Source organism: Andrographis paniculata, unplaced genomic scaffold (genome assembly GCF_009805555.1).
Source record: "Andrographis paniculata isolate CXL003 unplaced genomic scaffold, ASM980555v1 Contig52END, whole genome shotgun sequence".
Taxonomy (NCBI): Eukaryota; Viridiplantae; Streptophyta; class Magnoliopsida; order Lamiales; family Acanthaceae; genus Andrographis; species Andrographis paniculata.
In genome coordinates, this window is record NW_026137587.1 from 4694244 (window position 1) to 4718571 (window position 24328).

The window sequence follows — 24328 nt, forward strand, 5'->3', positions numbered from 1 at the left end:
AAACTCTTTTTATTTTGATTTTTTAAATACATTATAACATGGACCAATTAATACATTAATATTTTTTTCACGTGCTTCAAAATATTTAAAAGACCACTTTTATGTAAAGTAAACAAATTGTGTGTTTATTTGTACGGCATTACTTTTAAAAATCGAACATATAAATAACCATTCACTCGACAACTCATTTGCATATGTATTTTATACTTTATTATTACTTAATAAGATAAAAGAATACTTTTGTTTGTGTTATTCATATTTGTATTATTATATTTTTTTACAAAAATAATTGATGTATTTGTTTTGTGAAATTTTTTAAAAAAACAAATTATTTAAAATATAGAGACTTATATATAATATAAAAATAATGAATAAATATACTGTATTGTAAAACTTTTTTTTAAAAAGAAAAAAAAAAATTATTTATGCAAACGACATCGTTTGGGACAAATAGAATGTCGTTTGAATACTAATATTCGGCAAAGTGCTGGCGTTAGGGCAGCGGAAATATCAAAACGACGGCGTTCCAATGCATGGACGAATTCAAAAGGTACAACCTCCTTCCCCTTGTTCAATTTCGGCAAATTGTTTTTTGCATTTTGGCGTAACCACACTCAAGCTGCTGCCAAAGGACGCAGAGAAATGACGATTATTCAGGGCGATTCCCATTGCGGAGACGAACCGACAGTATGTTCATTTCAAAGTGCATCGTAAATTTTGTTTTTGCTTAGTTTTTGGTCTTTATTTGGTCAATAACTGTTCTCATGTATGTATATTTTCTCCTTACTCTAGTTGGATGAGATTAAGCATGAAATATCGAGTATCGTTGGATTGTCAGATGTCAAGAAGCAGTTAGAATCCGTTGTTGATAAAATAATTAAGGCAAAGAAAGATGCCAGTGAGGGATTAAGGGTTGTGCCTCCAAAACCCTTCCATTTGGTGTTCATAGGGAATAGTGGAACAGGTACAGCTCCAAATTATATGGTATTATCGTCATTTTAAGCTTACTAGATTCAGATAGTATTTATGTGCATTAATTAATGTTTTGGGGGGAGTAGCGCATTGGATGATGATAAATTGAGATTTTAGGTCTGGATATGACGAATACAGATCAGTTGACTGAATTTCAAAGAAGGGTTAGTTTTGGGTTAAGGGGAAGAATGTGCGTGTAAGTTTTGGGAACTATATCCTCAATGGACCTTATTTCGATTGCATATATTGACTGGTTTGACACCACATTACCTTTGATGGCTTGCAGCATTTTCCTTACACACCTCAATGAGAACATCCACTGTCGAAAAGATGTCTCCCGCAAAATTGGAAATTTCCAACTAAGTAAAAGCTGTAGCTACGGAATATAATTCTAAATTTATATGGTAAAGGGAAATATGATGATGAATTCTTCAGTTAAAAGTTACCTCGGAGGAGTCTGATCCTATGTAATGACTTGCGTAGTTGACAAGCATAAAAAAAAATGAAAGCAGATAATTATTATTGCTGATATTTTGTACATTAAATTTAAACTTTACCGGCATCCAGTCATAGGTATGGTTGCCGCATATAAGGGGTTTCTGATGAAGTTCTGTAACTTAAATAACCTCTGTGCATGGTTGAGCTGCCATGTGAGGAATCTTTATATGTTCATAAGGAACTTATTTATTGATAAAGCCCGAAAGAAGTGTTGTTTCCTAGATAATGTTGTATGAGCCTTCTTTCTTCTGTGGAGTTTTTGGAAATAGAATAAATGGAACTAGTCATAGCAAGCACGGACGTTATCTTTTAATTCTTCTAATATTTTTCTTATTTTGAGATTTTCTGTGTGCATGACACCAGGCAAGTCCATGGTAGCTGGAATTCTCGCCAAGCTATTTTATTTGGCTGGAGCTCTATCTTCTTATACTGTGACAGAGATGCAAGGAAGTCGACAGGTGAATTACGAAGTATTAAAATTTTCTCTTAGTTTAAAAAATCAATTTCCGCAGAAGATAAGAAAAGAGAATCTTGTTATCATCAGATGAAAGATGCAGGCAGAGGTGTACTGGTTGTAAACATTGACGAAGACCCCATAAAATTGGAGACTTTCAAGGAGATCATAGATGTAATGGATGAGGGCCATATAGTTGTTATATTTTCTGGAAATCTCAATGCATTAAATCAATGCATGAAGCTCAACAATGAATTTTACTATAGGCTCTCAGCATGTCTACAATTTAATGACTTGACCCCCCTAGAACTGGCTACTATCCTTCAAAGGAAGGCAAGTGAGAAGGGCGAGAATGATTTGATATGCGGGCTAGAGTTGGATTCTTCATGCATCACCTGTGATATTGCTCAAATAATTGCGGATGTAACACCAGAAAATCTACGCAGACAGCTGAATGCCCATCTGATTGATCAAATGCTAATAGAAGCTATGAAAGTGGCCGACTCGCAAGGTGAAAAGACCATTTCATTGAGGGATCTAGGAATAGGTATACAGAATGGTGCTGAATTATATCAAAAATTACTAAATTTGTGACGATGTAGCAATTGGGGTTAGTTCCTTGTCTGGCAACTTTAGCAAATTCAGAGGGCATAGGTTACAGAAATCCATTATTTTGTAGGGAATCTTACAACCATAATTCTATTGCAAGTCATTGTTCTAATTCATGTTGAATGGTTCGTTTTGAACACTCCATATGCTGGCCTATTCTGTAAATATGTGTAATCTGCATTAGCAAGTAGCAACAAGAATTTTTTGAATTTGGAGCAATCTAGATAAATATTTTGTTCCTGCAGTTAATAATGATTGACATATACCCACTGAGATTACAGGAAGAAATGGTGTCTTGCTTGCTGCAGTCATACAACATTAACCTGGCTCTGTGCATGCCTACATGTTATTAGATTCTTTCTCTTAGTGGTACAAGTTCTAATAACCCCCTAAACATCCCTTTTTTGTATGCACAAGCGAAATTGCTATGTGGCAGTCATTCTCTTTGACCTGTTACTTTGTACACTTGGCTGTCAACGCACACGCATTATGTTGTATCGTTAAACTTTTCATACTCAAACTGCAGTGTTTGCTCAAAATGGTGTATCTGCTGAGAACCCTTTATTTTTACTCTCCTCTTCTCATATGCTCAAAGAAAAGTTCCAGTGAAGCATATACAAAGAAATCCACGATAAAGGTAAAGAGAGAGCAATGCTTTAAGTTATTGTTGGCATCAGAAATGCTGAAATCAAGTGAAGAAGCCACTGCCTCCTGAGTTGCTCCAGGTCCAGCATCACCACCATTGCAGGCCTGCGCAGTTTGCTTTCTCCAGCAATGCTGCTGTTCCGGCACCTCTTGCGTTGAATCGCATTCCTCTGGTTGTGGCTTCTATTCGCTGGAGTTCTAGTACAATGTGACAAGGTTAGTTTATTGATTGTTTTTACAGGTACAGGTGGAGCAGGAGCATGGTGCAAATTAGCATCGAAGAAAGTACCTCAGATATGCCTATGTTCTCTGCAGCCACCAATTCGTAAAGGTGAATGTATTCCACAGAAAAACTAGCATTGTTTATGAATTCTTGATGATTGAGCAGTGTCTTTTTGCGTGGTTTCTTTCTTACTGCATCATGTCTCAGATTTTGGCAAATCAAGCAAGCAGTTGATATCCTTCCTTTAATTTTAGATGGCATCAGGTAATGTAAGATGGATGTGATGTATATTTGTGGACTGCATGCTATTTAATTTTGTTCTTGTTTATAGTTATGAGCTGCTCGTCTTTGATGCCCCTATCGTCTATATGCAACTTGGCCGATAAGCCATGCAGTAAGCTGTAAGTCTATGTTCAGGGCATGCATATAACATTATTCTGGAAATCCTTTACCGGCAAGATCTTGTGCTTATTTCTCCTTAATTTTGAGGAACATATTAACTACACCTGATTTCTGTTTTCATCTTTCAAATTTGTACATATACTCCATGAAAAAGGGTCGATTTTCCTCTAGCTTTTCTGATAGCCAAGGTCTATTATCGAATTGCAGATCTTCTATACAGATACTCAATACTCATGGATCTTAGTTAGTACTAAGCCTTGAGCATTTGCACACTCGTGATGGACTTTGAATCGCTGAACTTTGAAAACAGCTAGGCTAAAAACTGTTATCCAGATCGATGTGTATCTTACTGACTAAACTACATGAAATCTGACAGGATCAATGTGTCAACATTGCTGGGATTGGACTGCACCAAATATTGGTATTACAACCGTATGATCCTCTTGTCAATGTTAGTATTACACCCTTTACCCTTCTTCTCAATTTGGTACATGCATGGATAGCCGACGAAAATTGTCCAATTGGCAGCATTTCAGTCTTCTCTGCTCATTTTCAGTGCATTTTTTGCTGCACATGCTTAGCGATCATCCTGAAATCTTTCTCAGGCATGGCATGGATATATATATGCACTCTCCTTTTGTCGAGCAGTCGTGTCTCAGGCTGCTGGTATGGTACCAGAGATGACGAATTCATCGAAATGTATTCTACGAAGGTTTGGATTGTCCCTCCATTTGTGTTGGTCCAAAACTTGTTTTTAAGTTTCTGCAATTGTAGTTTCTTATTTGGCAGCCATTGGAATGAGAATCAACAGCTTGTGATGGGTATTTTTATCTACTTCAGATATTGGGGGGCAGAAGTACAATTTATTAACAGTTGCAGAATGTAAAGGAAATACATAGAAAGGCGGTGTTTATTTACATTTTAGTCCTCTCACTATTCATCTATTAAAAGCGCTATTTTCCCCTTTCCTTTACTTATATACGTCCTTAAGTGCAGAGCTGCGTTGCAGATTTAGAAGTTACAGCGAAACCATACTCTTATTTGTAGGGTTACTGAGAGGCTAACAGTTACAGATCCGATGGAGGAGGCAGCGACGGCAGCATCACTCCTCGACAAAATCAAGCCGCCGAGGCTGGAAGACGCCGGCCTCGAGGACTGCGCCTTGCCGCCTGAATCGATCAAGGAGGCGTTCCTGAAGGCGGCTTCCGCAGTCAGATCGCTCGTCTCCGACGACCGCTGCGTCGACGATCCATGGGAGGATTCGTCCGACGCTCTCGTCGGGATAAAGGAAGTAAATGCTCCCTCCGAAGGCTGCGTCGTCGAGAAAGGCGGTGGACCGATGGAGGGACCGCGTGATGCGGTGGTTTCCGTTGGAGACAGCGGTGCAGAGGGCAAACCGGACGCCGTGGTGGTTCCCGGTCCGCCCGGTACTGGACCAGGTTGCGTGGACACGGGGGCGAAGGATACGGGTAGTTTCGGGAAGGAAGTTGAGGATGACGTGGCAGAAGATGATGATGAGGAGGAGGAAGGACAGAAAGTGAAACCGACGTTAGTGGAAGATTATTACGTCTGAAAAATCGTGCAATTAGTTAATTAAGGTCCGTTATTTATCCTTTGTATTTTCATTATATTATGTGTCTGTAAATTATTTTACCGAATTTCTTCTATAAATTTAGTGCTTATAGTTGTAGGGTGTTATTTGAAGCTTGTTTTGAAATTTATGAATTAAATTCTGTCTTAGTTCAAAGTTTTGATTTGGATTGATTTAAATAGGATTTGATTTGAAAATATTATGACTCGAATAGGTTTCAAGTTCAAGATTCAAAGGCTGAGGAACTTATTAATGTGATGAATAAAATAAATGAAAAAAGAGCCAAAGTTAATTACTATAAATGCTAAGAAAGTGCCAAAAATAACTAATCATAATAGTATTACATAATTAATCAAATTGCCAAAATAACCTTTAGAATGACACATTGATTAATCCGTACAAACACACCAGAAGCTTTAACTCTCGTTGGGTACCAAAAACAAAAAATTCATTGGGTTCAAAATGCAATTCTCAACTTGTAAACCCCACAAGGTATACATGACACAACTCACACATATATTTATAAATTAACCAAGTCAGGAGCTAAGATAAGATTTTCTATAAATTACTTGTCCATATTGATTGATAATTTCCTTCTTTCCCCACCATATATGATATGATATATTAGATCTATTATCTATAAATTTTAATCAACAAATATGAAGCCACAAGATGCAATTTACTTACTAGTCTACAATTCATCTCTGAGCACAGAATCTTGCTGGGCTTTCAGATTCTTGTTGATTAGAGCTGCCAGTTCCTTCAATCCCGATTTCGTCGGGAGCTTCGACTGCATAAGTTAGATTTTTTCTTACAGAAAATGATAAATGTGCCGGAAGAAGTAAAGGGACTGTGTTTCTATTGTAGGAAGGAGTTAGTTTTTACCGGATTGGTCTTGTCGTTTGCCGGGTAGAAGAGTAGTGTAGGGTAGTCTTCCACCTGGAATAAAGGGATGTCGGAGATAATGAAAAAAGTTCAATTCTTGGACAAGTTTTTATAAGTCGAAGTGTTTTCTTGCCTGCAATTTAGGATGTTCGTTAGTCGAGGCGTCAATCCTCGCGAAAACAAGGTTGTCCAGTCCCTTGAAATGCTTTGCTAGCTTCTCGACGTGCTTGCTGGTGGTTTCACAAGTGATGCACCATGGAGTGTGGACCTAGAGGAGTACAATTTCAGAAATGGAAATGAAATAGAAATCGGAAAATTAGAGAGGCGAGTCATTTCATAACATGGAAGATAAATGGGAGGAGCTTAAGGTTTGGTGTCCGAACCTCTAGCAGAATGTTTTTCGAACTTCTTAGGATAATGTCGTCAAATGTCTTGCCCACAACGGTTAGAATGCTCGCATTTTTCTGCAGATGTAGGATTTGAGAAATGAGACCGAGGTTTGGCCAAGAGATTCAAAATCTTGGAAATAAATGAAACCGAGGGAAAATTACACAACGGGCGCACATTATCGGGAATAGATTCTGATTTGTAGTGCGGCGACAAAGTCCCTTGCTGAAGCTGCGAACAGAATTCCTGTAATAACAGAACACACAACGATTGGCTAGGAGAAACACGATGGGTTCAAGAACAAATATCGCTAAACCAAAGGTCTGTTACTTCGATGTTTTCTGACGTGGGATCCGACTCCAGTAGATACTTAGAATTGCTATTGTAGTTGAAAGCAACAACCTAGCGAAAACGGTGAAAATTTGTTAGAATTTGATGCAAGAATCTGTCCCGAAGATGCATTATACGAAATCGTTCTTACAACAGTGTCATTGGACTCTTCCTGACCAAATAGAGTAAGAAATGGCTTCGCAAGGTTGTCATCTTTGATATCGGCAGCTATAAATATCATCTGTTGCAAGAAGATCAATTAGGAAAATATACGACGAAAAATGATGAAGAGAAGTAGTGTATAGCTTTATCGACCTCTGACTTGAACTTTTTGGCAATGCTACGTAAAGGCTCAAGAAGCTTCTTCAAGTTGTCAGCATCAGTAAAGACATACACCTAGTTCGATAAAAAGTGAAAGAGTAAATTTTACGGCACGGTAAGTTCTTCGTGAATAAGAACATAGAAAGGAAACAAACCTGTAGTTTATTCGGATTAGAGTACACTTTTGCCAAGTTCAGCTCCGTCATTACCGTAACAAGTGGAAACTTATTATTGTCCAAAAATTGCAAGATACTGTCTAAACGAAGAGCTCCGTCTGCACGTCACAATTTTCTTCATTAGAAATCTATCGAACAGATATAAATGTAAACACCATATAGCTGATGAAATTTCCATGAAATGGATTAAAACATTGACATTTGAGAGATTCATGTTCTTCGGTGTCGTAATATTGGATCATTCCTAGGTTAACAAAGCCATTGCAGTTCAGAAATTTATTCGAGTTACCGAAGGTGTCATTACATTTTCAAAACCCCAAAACATTAGATAATCAATCTTTTGTCTGGAAAAACAAATAAGAACTTACCAAATGGGGTGTAATATTCGGGTTCATTCTTAACAAGACCAAAGAACGGTTTCATAGGCTCCGCAACGGGGTACAGAACTTTGGCTGCCTCGGTGCTGATTGTTTCTACAAATTGAATTTCATTGTCTGCTACTGCAGCTTTCACAAATTCTTCGTATTCCAGTCCCTGGCAACATTTTTGCTAGTAAGTTTAGCGTTTCCAAATGATAGATAGCTCATTCAAAACCATTGGAAATTTGCATTTTCCGTCCAAAAACACATATTCAGCTACTAGTTTTTTCTCGTCATTTTTCTGCCGCGGCATTTTAACCCTTTAAGTTGCAATAGTTCATGGCTTTCATCGTAAACTATTGCAACTATAGGATCAAGTAGTACCACTATGCAAGATAACAAAACTGGTAATCGAACTTCTATTCAAATAAGAAATGGAAAATTTCTTCGAAAACCACATTTATAGAACACAAATTTTGCATGTTTTTAAAAATTCTTTGTGCATTTTGAAATCTTGTCGAAAGTAGTAATGACTCTTGAAACCCATCCTCATCATTCAAAAAACTAAGCATTCACAAGGAATCGAAACAACATTTTCATCATTCTTCGAATGATGGATAGCTTTTCCGTACCAATCCTCTCGAAAAGACTAGCAATAATCGACACGATCTTATAATCCTATTACACCAACAGTTTCAGCAAGATTTATAGATCAAATTCACCCACATACCTCAAATTTGTCAAACACTCCAACTGCATACATAGTTTGCTGCTCTACAAATTCATTAGCCATGGCTATCGAGCTTATCCTAACAACAGGCGCTCCTGTTTTCTTCCTCGCCCAAATCACCATTTCTTCCCTTTTTTTTCACAGACAAAACTCCATATATCAGAAAACAATTCAAACACATAATCACCACTCCATTGTGAGAACAAATTTATCACAGAAGCCTACAAAGGATCAAATCTAAACACGCATTAATGTTCCGCTAAGAAAACAGAAGTATAATCAAAACGCTTACGCTGAAAATCCACCAGTGTAAGGATGAGAATCGCCATTGATGAACAGCAACAGAGTGGGGAAGCCTTTAATCCCCAAACTGGAAGCAGCCTTCGGATACCTCTCGGCATCAAGTTTGGCCATCAAAACGCCACTTCCCAAAGCCTTCAATCGGTTCGCAGCCTCAGCAAATCTCGGCATCAGCTCGGCGCTCCGGCCACACCACGGGGCGTATCCCAACAGCAACACGTACTGATTCTCCTGAATTGTCCGGTTCGTGTTGTCGCCGTTGAGCTCGAGAACTATTCTCTGAGCCTTGCTCACGACCTCCGCCTCGGATTTTTTCCCATCCCTAATTTCGTGCCCCGCCGCGGAGTCGGAGCCTACGGCGCCGTCGTCCTGCTCGTTGTCGATCGCTATGAGGTGGTCGAGGTCTTCGAAATCGTCGGCATCTTCGAGTTGTGATGAGGCAGTTGTGAGAAGCAGGAAGAGGAGGATGAAGGGGAGCAGCAGTGATCTTGAAGTGAAGCTGAACCTGTACATGGCGAATGCAGCAAAGCAAATAGGAGGAGGTTCCTCGCAGATCTGGAAGCTGCAGAGGGTGGATCGATGAATTCGTGTGAAATGAATGCAGGCAGTAAAAATGGAAATGGAAGAAGAAGAAGGGGGTCAAGGCCAAGGGGTGGGGGGGTGGGTGGGTAAGGGTGAGGGTAAGGGTTTAACAATCAAAACCATTATGAAAACTAGCACAGAACTTTTTCTACTCTTATATCTCGCCGCTCATCACGTAGTCTATGGGGGGAACAAATTTTATTAATTATGTTTAAAATAAATATATTTATTTAATAAACTAATGATTTGAAAAGAATAAAAAGGAAAATGAGATTATCTGCTCCCTCTTGGAAGATTGGTATTTATTTTTTTACTTTAATTTTTTAATATTATTATTATATTAAGTTATAGTAAAAAAATAAAAATATTTATTGTATAGTATAAAAGTAATGATACAATGTCTAAATTAGAAAATAGTAATTTTGTTTGGGATAGACGAAAGAGAGAGTATTTTGTTTTAAAAAATAGTATTCCCTCGGTATCAGCTATCTGTGTCTTTTTAGGATAATTTTAGATTAAAATTAACATAACTAAATAGTCTAAATTAAATTTAAAATGAAATTATATGTCTTTTCTCTAGATGATCAATAATGCAATTTCATAATTTTCTCTCAAATTCTAACATAGTATCTATTTTTTTCATGCCGTAGATATAGCCTACCAACCCGTTTTAATTTTATTTTGAATACTGATTTTGTTTACTATTGAAGTATGTCTGCGTATCTGTCTGCGATTTTACGATCCGTGCATTTCTCTATAGTTATGTTTCTAATTGCAATGAGAGTCTTTTTATTTTCAATTTTGTGAAAAATACCCTTATCGTTTTCGACTTAGTAAAGAGCCATCTCATTTTGGACTCTGACAGAAGCTTTAGTACGTGGGAGTACATTTGAAAATAGTAAACTTTGTGTCATAAATTGATTAAGATTAAAAAGAAAAAAAAAAACAAAATATAGGTGTGTTTGTTTGGGGAATTGAATTTTGAGTTGAGATTTAAATAGTAAAAATTTTGAATTTAAATAGTTGTACGATGTGATATAAATAGATGTTTGATGTGATGTTTTGAATGTAAAATTGATTTTTAGTATAATATAAAAAATAAAAAATAGATGTTTGATTTGATAGTTTTAGGGAAAAAAATGGAATAAATAACGAAAATATAATTCAATCATCCAAACAAACACAAGTAAAGAAAATAACGGTGTAACTTTAATGGAGGAGAAAAGTAAAAACATACTTATTTATTTAGCCTAAAGCTCAATTCTTTTAGAGGGTTAGGTCTAAAAACAGTAAATGGGCTTTTAGCCCAATAACTGCCATAAAAATGTAAACTTATCGAAGCCCATTAATTATTTCCATTAAATTGATATAGAAAAATGAACTTCATTATATTACATCTAATTTTTTTAAAGCATGTTCGTAGACTATCGTCATATTATCGATCCATATAATATATTTATATTATATTAATATAAATCTTATACAATTGATTTATATTTCATATATTATTATTTATATATTGAATGATATAATTCTATATCATAACCGCACCAAATACGTATTAGTTTGTCCATTTTGTTAATTAATTAACTATTTATATAATTTAGTTGAGAAGGAAAAAAAAAAAAAGTAGAATTTTGTAAGAATTCTTGATGCTTCTGGTCGGGTGTGTTCTACTGCTACAATTGCTCTTTTTTACTTACGACATCCGCAAGGTACGAAGATTTATTTTTTTTAAAAAAAAATTAGTTTAATATTATTTACATATAGTAATTTATTAAAAGATATTTTAAATTTTTATAGAATTAATAATGTAAATTTTAAATTAAAATTAAATAAGTGATGATTATAGTGTAAATAAATAATATATATAGAGATAATATTTAAAAAACTTCAAAAAATTTTACACACTTTTGAGTGTTAAAGACAGATTATAATGATAAGACAAACTAAAAGAATATTGTAGAATGCATCATCATCACCTCAAGGAACCACCTCATTTTGCTACTTTTTACTGTTATGACAAATTCTTTATTCAGACACTATCCCCTAAAGTTTGGCAAGCAAATTATAAATTGAAAAATAAACTATTTAAAGACAGAATAAATTTGCGTGTCACACCACACCAGCTCTATCCTCCCACATCGTTATCCGCTCAACTTATATTTTAACAGCTCCCTGGATCTCGACGCCCAGAACAATCCGAACCACCAAAAACAGGTTTTCGACAACGATAAACGGCAAGATCATGCTGGAGTCGAGATCCCAGGTGCGGGTAAAAACAGTCAAAACATTTAGGCAACAAAGGCCCGAAAGTGATGGAACAAAGGACATGGACAAAGAAAGGGATAAAGCGTCGTCTTGGTTGTGAATATTCCTCCTTTCTACGTCCCAAAATTATAATTTGATTTGTGTTTAGCATAAAAATTTAAAGAATATTGATATTATATTAATAGTGGATAAAAAATATGAAAAAAAAAACTTTTTTATTCTTATGAATGTATTAGTGTAAAAAATAGTGATAATTGTGTAATAAAAATGAAAAAGTAAGAGTAATTTTACAGTGATATGATTATTTATGAAAATATGACTATTATTTTGGGACGAATGGAGTAAATATTTAGCTTTATTGAAATTTTTCTACTACTATTTTACAAATAATGAATAATATTACAAAGTAAATAAATAAGTATGTGTAAGATACGGTTTAAAGAATTTTAAAAATATTGCAAATGGTAAAAAAAAAATATTTTATATAATACTATCCCGTCCGACTCTAAAAGTCTTGTTTACTTTTTGTGTATTGATATTTGAATATTAATTATTATATCAAAATATAGTACAAATTTAAAAAAAATTTGGAAAAATACTTACATTATTGTCTTATAATACTAATAGAAGAGCATTTATACAAAAAAATTATATAATTATAAAAATATTTTTAATATTAAGTACAGTGACGTAAAATATAAATGTAACTCTTAGATGCTGGAGAAAGTAAAAAATTATAGAACCCAAATTTGAGTAAGTTGTGTCCATATTCCAAACTATGTGTAATCATAAATCTATAATCCAGCAGAAATGACATATTAGTCATCATTGTCTTTTAATCAAGAAATATATACATCATACTATTATATATATTACATAAACTTGTTAAACACATTTTATTTATATTCATTTTGTTGAGATTTAAACAGTTAATATCCAATAGATATTATTGAATTCCCTTTCAGATAGGCCACTCTGTAATATTGAATTGACCCGACCGGACCGGACCGACCGAACGACTGATACATCTATAGTACCTGTTTTGGAACCAATGCCTAATTTCCAAAACTGACAACACTATCATAGCATATTAGTATTCTAAGAACTGTAAAGTGTAATTCCTTGTGGTTTTCATTTTTTTAAAAAAAAATTATGCACTGGAGTAGTATATAAAATAAAATTATTAGATATTTTTTTAATAATAAATAAACATTTGTTAATATTATATATAAAAAACTATTTAACATAAAAAAAAAATAAAATTAAAATTATTATCAGAACTTCAAAATATATATAAATAGAACGCAATAATTATCATCATACTAAAATACGGAAAAAAAAGTGAATAATAGACAAAGTGACAACAGAAATGGAGAGAGAGATAAAGAGAGAAGAGGAGAGGACAGTCACGGAATCACGCCATGAAAGCCTCTTCCCCATCTTCATCTTCATCTTCATCGTCGTCACTTGTTCTATTATTAGCTATTAGCTCACAAGTCAAGGATCAAAATCACAAACAAACAATCATTAATTAATTGAAACAACCGAATCGTACCTGCAGCTGCGAACGAAAATGCTGGAAGGGAAAGCTCTGATAGAGGATGCAGACATGCCATTGAAGATGCAGCTTGAAGCTATGGCCTGTGCTTCCCACGCTCTCGATCTCTACGACGTCCTCGACTGCACATCCATGGCCGCGCACATAAAAAAGGTACCTACGTATTTGCAATCGCAATTGAAATTGAAAATTAGGGTTTAAGAACTAACCAACTAACTGAATACTTATATAATTAATTGGGTAGGAATTCGACCGGAGATATGGGAGTGGCTGGCAGTGTGTGGTGGGATCCAACTTTGGGTGTTTCTTCACACACACCAAAGGGACTTTCATATACTTCACATTCCAGACCCTAAGCTTTCTCATCTTCAAAGCTGCTCCTGTTCCTGTTCCTGTTCCATACATATAATGAAAACCATGTTTATAATGTATGTAAGTTAGATGTGCTAGAATCCTTATGTGAAGTGATGATCTGCTCAGTCTCTGATAATTCGAAGGTTACATTCAATGGCAATAAGCTTTATTCAATAAATGATCATATATCGATCAGACCACAGGGGTTAACAATGGCTTGTTGGCAAAATAGGCTTCTAAGTTCCCAAGCACAAGGTCAGCCATGGCAATTCTTGTTTCCACTGTCCCACTCCCCACGTGAGGCAACAGGACGACGTTCTCGAGCTTGAACAGTTGCTCCGGAACGTGAGGTTCCTTTTCGAAGACGTCGAGTCCCGCCCCGCCCAGACGGCCCTCGACGAGGGCGGAGACAAGTTCAGGTTCGTCGACATGGGGTCCCCTTCCTATGTTGATCAGAACTCCATTCGGGCCCAATGCGTTCATCACTTCTCTATTCACGATATGTGTGGTTTCGGGAGTCAGCGCGCATGCTACAACTAGGATGTCGCAGTTTGATGCGAGCTCGATCAAGCTTTCGTAGTACTTGTAGTTCGTGTTTGATTTCTTGGATCTTGAGTAGTAACTGATGGGGCAATCGAATGCTTCGGCCCGTTTTGCGATTGCTAATCCGATCCTTCCGAGTCCTATAATGCCCACTCTCTTTCCACTGAACTGCAAGACCAAGAAGAAGAGTGTGATGGAATAAATTACTACCCGGTGTTTGAACAAAAACGAATGAACGATAAAAACTGTCGAAGCGAGTGCTCGGGCAACATATTTTGGCACCAAACGGAAAATTTTCTAGGTTCAATAAGGGAATGTCCGGCAACTTTGATACATACTAACGACTTTCTTCTTGATGCTAACATAAACTTTAACTTAACATGAAAGATGAATGCCAAGAGAACTACCAGTCTAAACTAAAGTTAAAAATCTCATTTTATAGATTATGGGATCTTGAGGATCGGGTAATAAGAACTTGAAGATCAAATAAACTTATGCAAGGCTAAACCATGTAGTTTGATGTCTTGATCCTTTACAAGGTGCATGACATCCAATTAAACAATAATTTAAAGAATTTAGAATGTTTAGCTTGCTATTTTGTCTCCATTTCTTCACTATTTAATATTCCATGAAATTAGAAACGAAAAATCAAATAAAAACACAATCATAGAACAAGCAAATGAAATGAAGGTACGATTGAAACCAAACACAACTCTCATCTTGTAGATCAAATTTAGCATGAACAATTGATCATCCAGATTTTCATATTTTCCATGAGCTGAATAAACAGGGCAATCATTAACAGAGGCTATCTATGCAGGCAAAGATCAAAATCTCAGTCAAACCTAAGAGAACCTTCATTCATCACAGCTGAATTTACAAGAAATTCAAATTGCAGATCCTACTATCCAAAATCTTCACAGAGAAATAAATGTTCGTTCAATTTCCTCACAGTCACTGAAATAACAGCCTCAAATTCAGGATAAAGAGATTCATCAAAGAAATACCGAAACATAAAAACCAGCAGAAAACGAAGAACAATAACAATACCTTCGTCGTCAACTTGAAGTCGCCATGTTTCCACTTCCCACTCCTGACATACTTATCGCACACGCAAATCCTTCTCAGAACAGCCAGCATCAAGCCGATTGCTAGATCCGCAACATCATCGGTCAGCACATCGGGCGTGTTCGTAACCCTAATCCCTTTCTCCTCACATTTGATCAGGTCAATTTTATCCAATCCAACGCTGTAACTCGATACAATCTCCAATTTCGGCAGCGCATCAATCAGAACGGCGTCGGCTCCGGCGGAAGCGTTTCCAACGACGGCGCGAATCGACTCGCCGTGCTGTGTTAGGAACTCGCGCTTCCGTGGCTGCGTCCAGTATCGGAATAGCTTGAACCGCCTGTCGAGCTCTTCTTCCAGGTAGTTGTTCATCGGGCACATCATCAGAACCCCAATCGCTTCCATATTTTCGCGGACGAACAGATTCGATGGAACCGATGGAAATGAGAATTAACGATAGGGAAAATAGTGAACGTGCGACCAAATGGACGGCTGAGATTGAGAATCTGGGACGTAAGTGCTATGCCGGCCACATCTGCCGTCCGAGAATATATAATATTGCGACTGCTCTTTCGTTTAACGCTCTCTCCCCAAACAGATGACTTGAGAAAGGGCACAGTATAAATTTTTATTTCATTATATATTACTTTTTTATGCATATATATTTTTTTTGAAAAAAAAATAGTAAAAAATTTATTGTAAAAAATAAATAATATACAAAAGGAAATAACTTGCACAAAAAAACTTTTAACAAAGATGATGAAAGTAGTAGTAAGTTAAATGGAAAAGTAGTGTTTAGAGTATTAGTATCTCTAGTCTAGTCTTCGCACTGCAAACTTGTCTTAATGTTGTGCAGTGTACACGCCATTAGAGACTCAACTGAATCTATTGAATCATCCATGGAAGAAGACGAAGACTTGCTGCTGCGGCTGCTGCTGAGAAGAACTTGAAAAACAACCGTTAGCAACGATCCTCCTTCACTGCTCTTCTCCTCATCCTTCGAAGATATCACGAAACCCCTCGACTCTGCACCGTCGGAATGAATTGCGAATCCCGACGGTAGAACACCAATGCTGCTAGAATCGCAACCCGTCATCGCCGATTGCATCCCGTCAATGTCCACAGGTGCGTACACCACCATTGCTTCGTACCCGTTCGTGCAGCTATCTTGTAGTATCCACATTTTGCTGCATTCTTCAGCCTCCACGGCCTGAATTCACGGACACATTATCGAAATCACGACAGCTGTGGCTTAGTCTGTTAAGATTGTGTTCTTACCAGGATTGCGACAGCATTGCCGCGGTCTTGGCCTTTCGACAGGTTTGCGATGGACTGGGATCGGTTCTGGTTCGACATGACATCCCACTGCCATTTATACAAGATGTCAGGAATGATTATCATAATCATTTCTCCCAGGATGTAGTTGCAAAGCAATTAAGCAAACCTCGTTTCTTCGATTTTCGTCTCTTAGGAAATCGAATAGAGTGTAGGGAGAGACTGGCAACCACACAGACGAAGCTGCAGACATGATGGTCCCGACGGGCTCTCCCGGATCACTGAGATTCTTCCGAGAAGCTACCCTGAGGTCATCTCCATTTTTCGTGATGATCTTTTTCCAAGAGTTGTATCTCGATGCACCCGCAGCTCGGCAAAAGCTCAATGTCATTCTTTGTGCCAATTTCAGGACACTTTTTCTTCCAGCAAGTGTAGTAACCCCTGTATTAGGTTAAGCATTGTGTCCGGTTTAGTAGTAAATCTAAGTTTAGAAAACTGTCAACTTTATTACCACTCGAATCCTTTGTAGGAACATTTGTAGCCATAAGGAACACGAGGCGTTCACGCTGCTGTTGTAAAGTCAAAATCCAGTGCTTCGCACCGAATGCCAGCCCACTATTAACCATGGTTCGGTAGAGGGAATGTATGCCTCTCTTCTGGCATTCCAGGTGCTCAACCCAAGTCACCTGAAACTCCGAGGATGTAAACTGATGATCGAAAACCAAGAAATCCGAAATGGATCAGAAACTTTGATTTACGACAAACCTTACAGTGACCATTGGAGTTGTCCTCAATGATGCAACCAGATGGTCTTTTTCTGCAGTTTTGTAGAGACGAGTCTATGTTGTCTTCAACCTTGTCCACAGAGACATCAAGAACAGCCCATTTACCGGCACTTAATTGCTTGCAGTGTCTAACAAAGTACACTTCCCTAGCAGGAACCAGTGGGGTGAGCATTTGGATCTCAGCAAACATCTGAAACAAACACATTTCGAAACCTTACAACCCAAGAAAATCTAGTGCGAGGAACATCAAATTATCACAGCAATATGAATAGTCTAAATGGTTCAGATCCAATGCTGAATCTCTCACTTTCTCTCGTTTCTTTTTTGTTTTTTTAGCAAAATTGCTAGATGAGTTAACAAAATATCCATCTAACAAGATAATTATACTGGTTTACGACAAGATGGATATGCATTGCTGTTACCAAGGTAATTGCGCCATCCCTGTTGGAGCCGTCTCCTTCGGAAATAACATCTACAGCAGCTGCCCTTGAGACCAGGCAGGGAAACAGCTCCTTCCATTGATTCTGTAAATTTTTAAGGATTAGATCAAATAAACAGCAAAAACTTCGGTAAGTTATCGCTAAATACTCTTAGTTCAATAAGGTAATAAAAGTTCAGAAGAGCTCACCACATCCATGAAACATTGGACAAGCCATGGAAGATCAGCAAACACAACAGCACTCTCTCTTGAAGCCTCTATGGACTTCTTGGGCTGCATGCTATTGACATTTCCACCACAGAACTCTTTGATGTACTCGTCGTAGTTCAGTATTTGCCGCCCTGTCTCAAAGCTTCGAATCCACAATGGTTCGTCAAGGGTAGCCATCTGTATCAGCTCATCCATTGCCTTGTTCACAACATCTATTATATCCTGTTTCTCAATCCCGCACTTGCCTCTGTAAAAATCCAGGGAGCTTCTGCTTTCTTGCTCAGTTCCTGAGGGATATGAAGAACTGTTTGGTGATGTTCCAGAAGAGTATTTAGCGATAACTGACCGAAGTTTTTCAACCTGGGCAACCACATCAGATTAAATGGCAAACAAGCATTCTTGAGGCATATATACATCATTTCAAAGCTATCAATTACGAAACCTCGGCTTTGAGTCTGATGTTTTCATTTCTTAGTGCTTGCTCATTACTGGCTGAAATGGTATCCTGGCTGGAGGAAACAAGCCCACAATTTGGACAAGACTGCTTCTTCACAGTTTCCCTCAAAACATTATTCTCGTCACGCAGTTTATCTATTTCAGATTTCAATATTGTGTTCTCATGGCGTTCTTGTATAGCCTGAGTTAAACAACTACAAGCATCACCAAAGCATTCCCACATGAATAAAAGTTAACAACAATCCTCTGCTGGGAGAGTTTCAATTTAAGAAAGATCAACTAGCTTCGATTCCTGACTAATAAGTAGGTAAAAAAATGTATGGCACCAAGCATACCTTGATTTGGGTTCGACGATTTTGAAACCAAAATTTGACTTGCCTAGGATGAAGCCCTAATTGCTTGCTCAACTGCAACCTTTGTTTCTCATCAGGATGTGGAGACTCCTTAAATAACCTGCAGATTAATTTATGGAAATCATACCTAATATATTGAATATGTATATATAGATTTCTGTTTGCATACACATATAAAGAGATCAAGAAACTGAAAAGGAACCATGAATGGACAGATTAAGCATAGCCCCACTCGCTTGTCTGTGCAGAAGAAAAGAATAAAATAACTGAAAGAACACATCATAATACAGGCTCACTGAAAACGTGAGAATCATTGTGTATAGTTTAATTACAGCTTTTCCATGGAAACTTCAATCTTCTACACTCCAAGCTCTGGATGAAATACCAGATTTGATTGCAGAAGCAGTTTAAGTTGGATAATTCTATGCTTAAGCATGAACTGTTTGATGAAATCGGATTCCAGATTTCATGTTTTCCGTTTCTCAATTAACTCACTCGTCCAGCTTCTTCATCTTTCTCCCCATATATGTCTATAAGGATATATGCATATATGTGTGTGTGAGAGAGAGATTCACTTAGATACGTAGAAGAGAAGAAATTAACACAGGCCTCTATGGAACTGCAGAAACACTTACGTTGGATGATTCTATACTTAATCATGAATTGCTTGATGAAACCAGATTTTGATTTTATGTTCACCATTAACTCTTCCAGCTTCTTCATCTCCCTCTCTCTCTCTCTCTCTATATATATATTTATATAGATATGGCTGTATGCATATGTGTGTGTTGTTTGTACGCTTAAATACGTAGAAGAGGAAAATTAGCATACGCTTCCATTTCTCGAATCTGTGCTGGAGTGTGTCGGTGATATGTCTTCCTCTTCTTCTTCCCGCCATTGTTATCGTCTTCGTCTTCAACATCATCAACACTATGCTGCTCACCTTCGAATTCGTCGTCGGACCGGCCGGACTTTCCCGGACCAGAATTCTCGCTGCTTATCTCGACTGTTTCATCCCGGCGCCCACTTCCGCCGCTCGCCTCCGTCGCTCGAAATATTCCAGCCTAAGAAAATAACAGCACAGGCACACACAAACAAAGTCGATTCATGAAAAGAGCTTGAACACTACTCCAAAATTACATTGGGAACCAAAACCAAAATAGGGGAAAATCCACAAAACAGTATGCTTACGAGAGAAAGGGAGAGAGCTGGAGAGGAGAGGAAATCCCTATCCTCAGGATTCGAATTCGACATTTCCGCAACTCTCATCGCCAAATCCATGGATTGAATGTCGCTCCTCTTTTAACATCGACCGATTTCTCGATTTTCATCGATCCATCGACCGACCGACCGATCCGGCGCTCGCAATTGGTAACCGGTAATTTTCTGTATGCGCCCGTGCGTGGTCGTCTGAAGAGGACAGGGCTGCAGGGGGGCCACGGCGGGGGGGTGGGGGTAGGGGGGTAAGGGGTGAGTGGGGGTCTGTCCATTAAGTATGTAAAACAAAAGCAAGACAGTTTCTCAGAGATGGTGAGTGCTTTTGCTGGTAGAAGTTGACCGTTAGATACAGCCTATATCAAGATGACGTTACGAGCACCCGGGACTTCAACACCATGAGAATTGTAGGGTGTGTTTGTTCGAAGGATTTGGAAAATTTTACACTATTTATACAAAAAAAACATTACTCAAAAAAATCAAATTAAACACTTACTTTTTAATTTTTATATTATACTAAAAATCAATTTTATATTCAAAATATCAAATCATACAACTGTTCTAATTCAATTTTTTTACTATTCAAATTCCAATTCAAAATCCAAAATCAGAACAAACACACCCTTACATAATATTAGTAGTATTCAATTTCTTAAATTAAATGTTTTTCTTTTTCTTAATTATTATGTTCAATCCCTCTCATTCCTTTTACAAAGTTAAGGAAGATCCTTAAATTGCATTTCACATGTTTTTTTTAGATTGGATTTGATTGTCTCTTTGTATTTGTATTTATATTTTAATATTATATTGTAATAATACTACTATATTTTATTAAAAAAATTTATGAAAACTTATATATATATATATAATTGTGTGAAGTTTTGTTACCCAGATTTTTTAGCGACACAAAATTTGATAAATATTATCTCAAAGTTACAATATATATATATATATATATTCATTAATATAACACTCCATATAATACTATTTTTTGTTCAATTTGAAAATATACTGTAAAGTTTTAAGAAATAAATGTATAATTAAAAGTAATATAAATATATTTTTATAAAAATAATGATATAATTGTAAAATATAAATATTTTTTTAAAAAATGTATTTTTGAAATTATTACTTTGTTATCCCGCAACACAAATAAAAATATATATATTGTGTTAGTGGACAAAGAAAGTATATACTATATATTATATTCATTTATGCAAATTTATTAATTTAATATAAAATATTATTTTTATATAAAATTAATACACTGTTATTACATTATTTAGTGATTATTTTAGTATATTTGTATTTTTGTGAAGTTATTACTTTATTTTAGAAATTTAAAATAATTGTATTCTAAGTTAGTATATTATTTGTTTTATTACATAAATTTATATTAAAATGAATAAAAATAAAATATTTTTTTTTGAAAAATTATAAATATAATAAATTAGTTATTATTTTAAATCACGTGTTCGAGTGTTTGAATTTATAATCTAATAATATATATTTCTTTATGATATGATAATCTGTAATCACTATTTTTTTCGAGGTTCGAACAAATTCCGACCGAACTTACTCTTAGTATTATTATTACTAGTAGTAGTCTGGATTACATTATGAAAATTTGGAAGTATTTGGCTTCATAATGTCACGACAAAATATATATATATATATATAATTTAAGTGAACCACGAGGAACCGTGAAAATTATTATTATTGATTTGCAAAAATCATTAAGTACTTTATAAATGGCTAAAAATAAAAATATATATATATATCTTTGGTTTATATTCTCTTCACCCATCAAATTTAAGCATATTTTATTTGTAATTTACAAAAAAAAAAAAATCGGCCTTAAGTTTGTGGACAGAGTAAGTATTTGTATTTGTACTTTGTACTTAAATAATAATTAAATAAATATTTTATGAATTAAAATAATTTTTATTTTTTTATATATATAAAAATAAGTATATTTGATATGGGTACGAATTTAAAATAATATGTAATTTTTATCTTCTATAATAACAAAAGTAGAAAAAAATGGTTAAAAGAATAAAAAATAATATATATTTTTTTGCTAAAAATAAAATAAATTTATCTTTTCAATGGATAAATAAGAAAATTGAGCTTTCTTTTATGTATAGTAAAAAATTGGGTTTGTTCATCCAACTTATTTTTAGGTGGGCACAATCTTATAAATATTACTCTTTCTATCTCACATAATTTCTTTTAATTTTTTATTTTTGTCCGTTACACATAATTTGGCTCTTTTTTTTTATAGGATAATTATACACTTTAATCATATTTTAAATTTTTTATTTTTAATTAAACTATTTAGTTATATTAATCTTAATTTATAATTATTTTTACTAATACATTTTTTAATTATTTATTAATTATATTTTACCTATATTTCTACATCTACATAATACACTCATATTATATGGGACGGAGAAAATATATAAAATATAATATAAATATAAAGATAATACATATATCTTATTAACTCACAAAAATCAACAATTCAACATAAAATATAATTTATTATATTACCAATATAATTTTCATATATAACATAGAAAAATAATAAATAAATTTATCCAAAAGCAAAAGCTCACGTACTATATGTAAAAAGCGATCATATATATGTGTTCACTAATTCATATTTATTTATTTTTTATTTTTTGGTATTTCTATTTTTATAATTCATATTTATTTATTTTTTATTTTTTGGTATTTCTATTTTTTTACCGTTTCATCTAAAAGAATAATAAAAATTAAAACCTAAAAAAAAAACAAGAAAAATATACTATATCTCATCTCCATTATTTAACTTATGTTAGATATTATACTTTGTGTGCTACAGTGCTGAAATTAATTGTAATTTGTGTTATATAATCTCTTGGAATATATTGTCGTTTTATTAATATATTTTGTATTATTCATTTATATTTTATGTGTTATTTATTTATAAATTATGTGTCATCGATATTCTGCTAATAATAATTAGTCAGCATAGTATTTACTGCCGTATGTATATGCAATTTTTTTTATTAAAATTCATTTCATTTTTTTCCATTAAAACTAAAAAAATAGAGTAACTCTTGCTATGGAATTTTTTATTTCGACTTATGTTTTATTGTTTATTTAAGTGAAAAGATTGATCGAATATAAAATCTGAGTATAAAAATAAATATATGATATTATTTTACATTAAAATATAAATTAAATAATATAATATTAGATCCAATTTAATATTGTGAATATGACTTTCAATAAATAAATGTGCCACTAATTTGACAAGTGCACTTAATGGTCCACTTTTAAGGATAATAAAAAATAAACAAACTAGTCCGCAAAGGAACGACATGGTGGTGTAGGGGTTGGATTTATAACCGACTTTTTTGTCGGGTCTGATTTGCAGGGTATTAGGTTCGATCGGAGATTTATCGGTGTGCACTTTCGAGTAGCGACTGCGGAGCCAGATTTTACGTAAATTCTCATGTAATAAAAGATAATAAAAATAAAATAAACAATGTTAATTGTAATCCCATTAATCAAAACATGTTGTCATATGTATCTTACCAGCCTAATTTATTAATTATTGAAATACAAATAGGATGTATATATCTTATATATATATATATATATATACACACCCATAATATTATAATATTTAGGTGTTTTTTTTTTTTTTTTCATTTTAACATATTTTTAGATGAAATTAGTTGTTCAACATAATTATTATAAAATAAAAAAATTTAATATTTTATGAGTATTTTTTTAATCTTCTAAATAAAATAATTATTGTATATAATATTTATATATATAATTTAAAATTATATAATAAAAATATTTTTTAAAAAACTTAAGAGAATCCATTACCAAGTGAAATTTTTGTTTTGCTAGGTTTCCTATCCCCAGTAGTTTCAACAATTAATCAATTTCACGTGTCTATATATAGATAAACTTCAAATTGGGTGCAATTAGCCTGCAAGCTAGCTATACACTAAAAAAATTAATAAATAAATAAAATAAAATAAAATAAATCCGTCGATTTGTGACGGATTTTTTTTTTTTCGTAAATCGTATTTATCTCGTGGGAAATTTATGTTGCAGTGGAATTTGCAATTGATTATCCATCCGTTGCAAAACAAGTGGTCGCCAAAACCACACGATCAATTATTCGTTGCAAATTTTAGCAACAAAATTTGCGATGAAATTATCTGATGCAAAAATGATCATCATCCTGGTGGATGTTGGGGCCGATTTTTTTTTTTTTTTTTTTTTTTAATATTTTGTGATTTTTGTTTTTTTTAATAAGAAGTGTACAT

At 34.7% G+C, this 24328-nt stretch overlaps 6 protein-coding genes across 8 annotated transcripts; 3 read left to right on the forward strand and 3 right to left on the reverse strand.

Moving 5' to 3' along the window:
- Window positions 1-476: 476 nt before the first annotated feature.
- LOC127254186 (uncharacterized) lies at window positions 477-3379 on the forward strand. The gene is made up of 6 exons (XM_051279137.1): window positions 477-550; window positions 632-687; window positions 793-964; window positions 1834-1928; window positions 2015-2471; window positions 3060-3379. Exons 2-6 carry the CDS (start codon window positions 643-645, stop codon window positions 3140-3142), a joined length of 852 nt encoding a protein of 283 aa, XP_051135094.1. The 5' UTR covers window positions 477-550; window positions 632-642; the 3' UTR covers window positions 3143-3379.
- A 123-nt stretch (window positions 3380-3502) lies between these two features.
- Window positions 3503-5507, forward strand: LOC127254187 (uncharacterized). Its single transcript, XM_051279138.1, has 3 exons — window positions 3503-4254; window positions 4409-4515; window positions 4851-5507. The coding sequence occupies exons 2-3, from the start codon at window positions 4472-4474 to the stop codon at window positions 5374-5376; spliced, it is 570 nt and encodes a 189-aa protein (XP_051135095.1). The 5' UTR covers window positions 3503-4254; window positions 4409-4471; the 3' UTR covers window positions 5377-5507.
- LOC127254185 (protein disulfide isomerase-like 1-6) lies at window positions 4614-9541 on the reverse strand. The gene is made up of 12 exons (XM_051279136.1): window positions 8875-9541; window positions 8583-8712; window positions 7862-8027; window positions 7473-7591; window positions 7312-7392; window positions 7148-7237; window positions 6997-7068; window positions 6844-6912; window positions 6663-6743; window positions 6413-6547; window positions 6280-6333; window positions 4614-6184 (listed from the first exon to the last, which is right to left on the reverse strand). The coding sequence occupies exons 1-12, from the start codon at window positions 9393-9395 to the stop codon at window positions 6086-6088; spliced, it is 1617 nt and encodes a 538-aa protein (XP_051135093.1). The 5' UTR covers window positions 9396-9541; the 3' UTR covers window positions 4614-6085.
- Window positions 9542-13303: 3762 nt separating this feature from the next.
- On the forward strand, window positions 13304-13757 carry LOC127254184 (uncharacterized). The gene is made up of 2 exons (XM_051279135.1): window positions 13304-13446; window positions 13538-13757. The coding sequence occupies exons 1-2, from the start codon at window positions 13309-13311 to the stop codon at window positions 13700-13702; spliced, it is 303 nt and encodes a 100-aa protein (XP_051135092.1). The 5' UTR covers window positions 13304-13308; the 3' UTR covers window positions 13703-13757.
- An 18-nt stretch (window positions 13758-13775) lies between these two features.
- On the reverse strand, window positions 13776-15851 carry LOC127254183 (hydroxyphenylpyruvate reductase). The gene is made up of 2 exons (XM_051279133.1): window positions 15241-15851; window positions 13776-14358 (listed from the first exon to the last, which is right to left on the reverse strand). The coding sequence occupies exons 1-2, from the start codon at window positions 15661-15663 to the stop codon at window positions 13840-13842; spliced, it is 942 nt and encodes a 313-aa protein (XP_051135090.1). The 5' UTR covers window positions 15664-15851; the 3' UTR covers window positions 13776-13839.
- A 117-nt stretch (window positions 15852-15968) lies between these two features.
- Window positions 15969-20298, reverse strand: LOC127254181 (homeobox-leucine zipper protein GLABRA 2-like). Of its 3 annotated transcripts, none has more exons than XM_051279130.1 (11): window positions 19968-20298; window positions 19608-19840; window positions 18759-18876; window positions 18410-18604; window positions 17947-18327; window positions 17741-17842; window positions 17299-17508; window positions 17045-17219; window positions 16703-16974; window positions 16537-16623; window positions 15969-16468 (listed from the first exon to the last, which is right to left on the reverse strand). In XM_051279130.1, the coding sequence occupies exons 1-11, from the start codon at window positions 20055-20057 to the stop codon at window positions 16076-16078; spliced, it is 2256 nt and encodes a 751-aa protein (XP_051135087.1). In that variant the 5' UTR covers window positions 20058-20298; the 3' UTR covers window positions 15969-16075. The 3 variants fall into 3 exon arrangements, with proteins under 3 accessions (XP_051135087.1, XP_051135088.1, XP_051135089.1); XM_051279131.1 differs by lacking the exons at window positions 19608-19840; window positions 19968-20298 and adding exons at window positions 19109-19306; window positions 19412-19574; XM_051279132.1 differs by lacking the exons at window positions 19608-19840; window positions 19968-20298 and adding an exon at window positions 19109-19386.
- Window positions 20299-24328: the final 4030 nt, after the last annotated feature.

What these genes read in the sequence shown, in the direction of transcription:
- LOC127254186 (XM_051279137.1), top strand. Translation starts at nt 643, where the DNA reads ATGACGATTATTCAGGGCGATTCCCATTGCGGAGACGAACCGACA. An exon ending in ATTGCGGAGACGAACCGACA is followed by an intron (nt 688 to 792) that starts GTATGTTCATTT and finishes TCCTTACTCTAG; the next exon opens with TTGGATGAGATTAAGCATGA. An exon ending in CATAGGGAATAGTGGAACAG is followed by an intron (nt 965 to 1,833) that starts GTACAGCTCCAA and finishes GCATGACACCAG; the next exon opens with GCAAGTCCATGGTAGCTGGA.
- LOC127254184 (XM_051279135.1), top strand. Translation starts at nt 13,309, where the DNA reads ATGCTGGAAGGGAAAGCTCTGATAGAGGATGCAGACATGCCATTGAAG. An exon ending in TGGCCGCGCACATAAAAAAG is followed by an intron (nt 13,447 to 13,537) that starts GTACCTACGTAT and finishes TTAATTGGGTAG; the next exon opens with GAATTCGACCGGAGATATGG.
- LOC127254183 (XM_051279133.1), bottom strand. Translation starts at nt 15,663, where the DNA reads ATGGAAGCGATTGGGGTTCTGATGATGTGCCCGATGAACAACTACCTG. An exon ending in ACTTCAAGTTGACGACGAAG is followed by an intron (nt 14,359 to 15,240) that starts GTATTGTTATTG and finishes TTGGTCTTGCAG; the next exon opens with TTCAGTGGAAAGAGAGTGGG.
- LOC127254181 (XM_051279130.1), bottom strand. Translation starts at nt 20,057, where the DNA reads ATGGATTTGGCGATGAGAGTTGCGGAAATGTCGAATTCGAATCCTGAG. An exon ending in ACATCAGACTCAAAGCCGAG is followed by an intron (nt 18,328 to 18,409) that starts GTTTCGTAATTG and finishes GTGGTTGCCCAG; the next exon opens with GTTGAAAAACTTCGGTCAGT. An exon ending in TCCAATGTTTCATGGATGTG is followed by an intron (nt 17,843 to 17,946) that starts GTGAGCTCTTCT and finishes AAAAATTTACAG; the next exon opens with AATCAATGGAAGGAGCTGTT.
- LOC127254187 (XM_051279138.1), top strand. Translation starts at nt 4,472, where the DNA reads ATGGTACCAGAGATGACGAATTCATCGAAATGTATTCTACGAAG. An exon ending in TCGAAATGTATTCTACGAAG is followed by an intron (nt 4,516 to 4,850) that starts GTTTGGATTGTC and finishes TCTTATTTGTAG; the next exon opens with GGTTACTGAGAGGCTAACAG.
- LOC127254185 (XM_051279136.1), bottom strand. Translation starts at nt 9,395, where the DNA reads ATGTACAGGTTCAGCTTCACTTCAAGATCACTGCTGCTCCCCTTCATC. An exon ending in CGAATATTACACCCCATTTG is followed by an intron (nt 7,592 to 7,861) that starts GTAAGTTCTTAT and finishes TGTGACGTGCAG; the next exon opens with ACGGAGCTCTTCGTTTAGAC. An exon ending in ACGAACATCCTAAATTGCAG is followed by an intron (nt 6,334 to 6,412) that starts GCAAGAAAACAC and finishes CCTTTATTCCAG; the next exon opens with GTGGAAGACTACCCTACACT.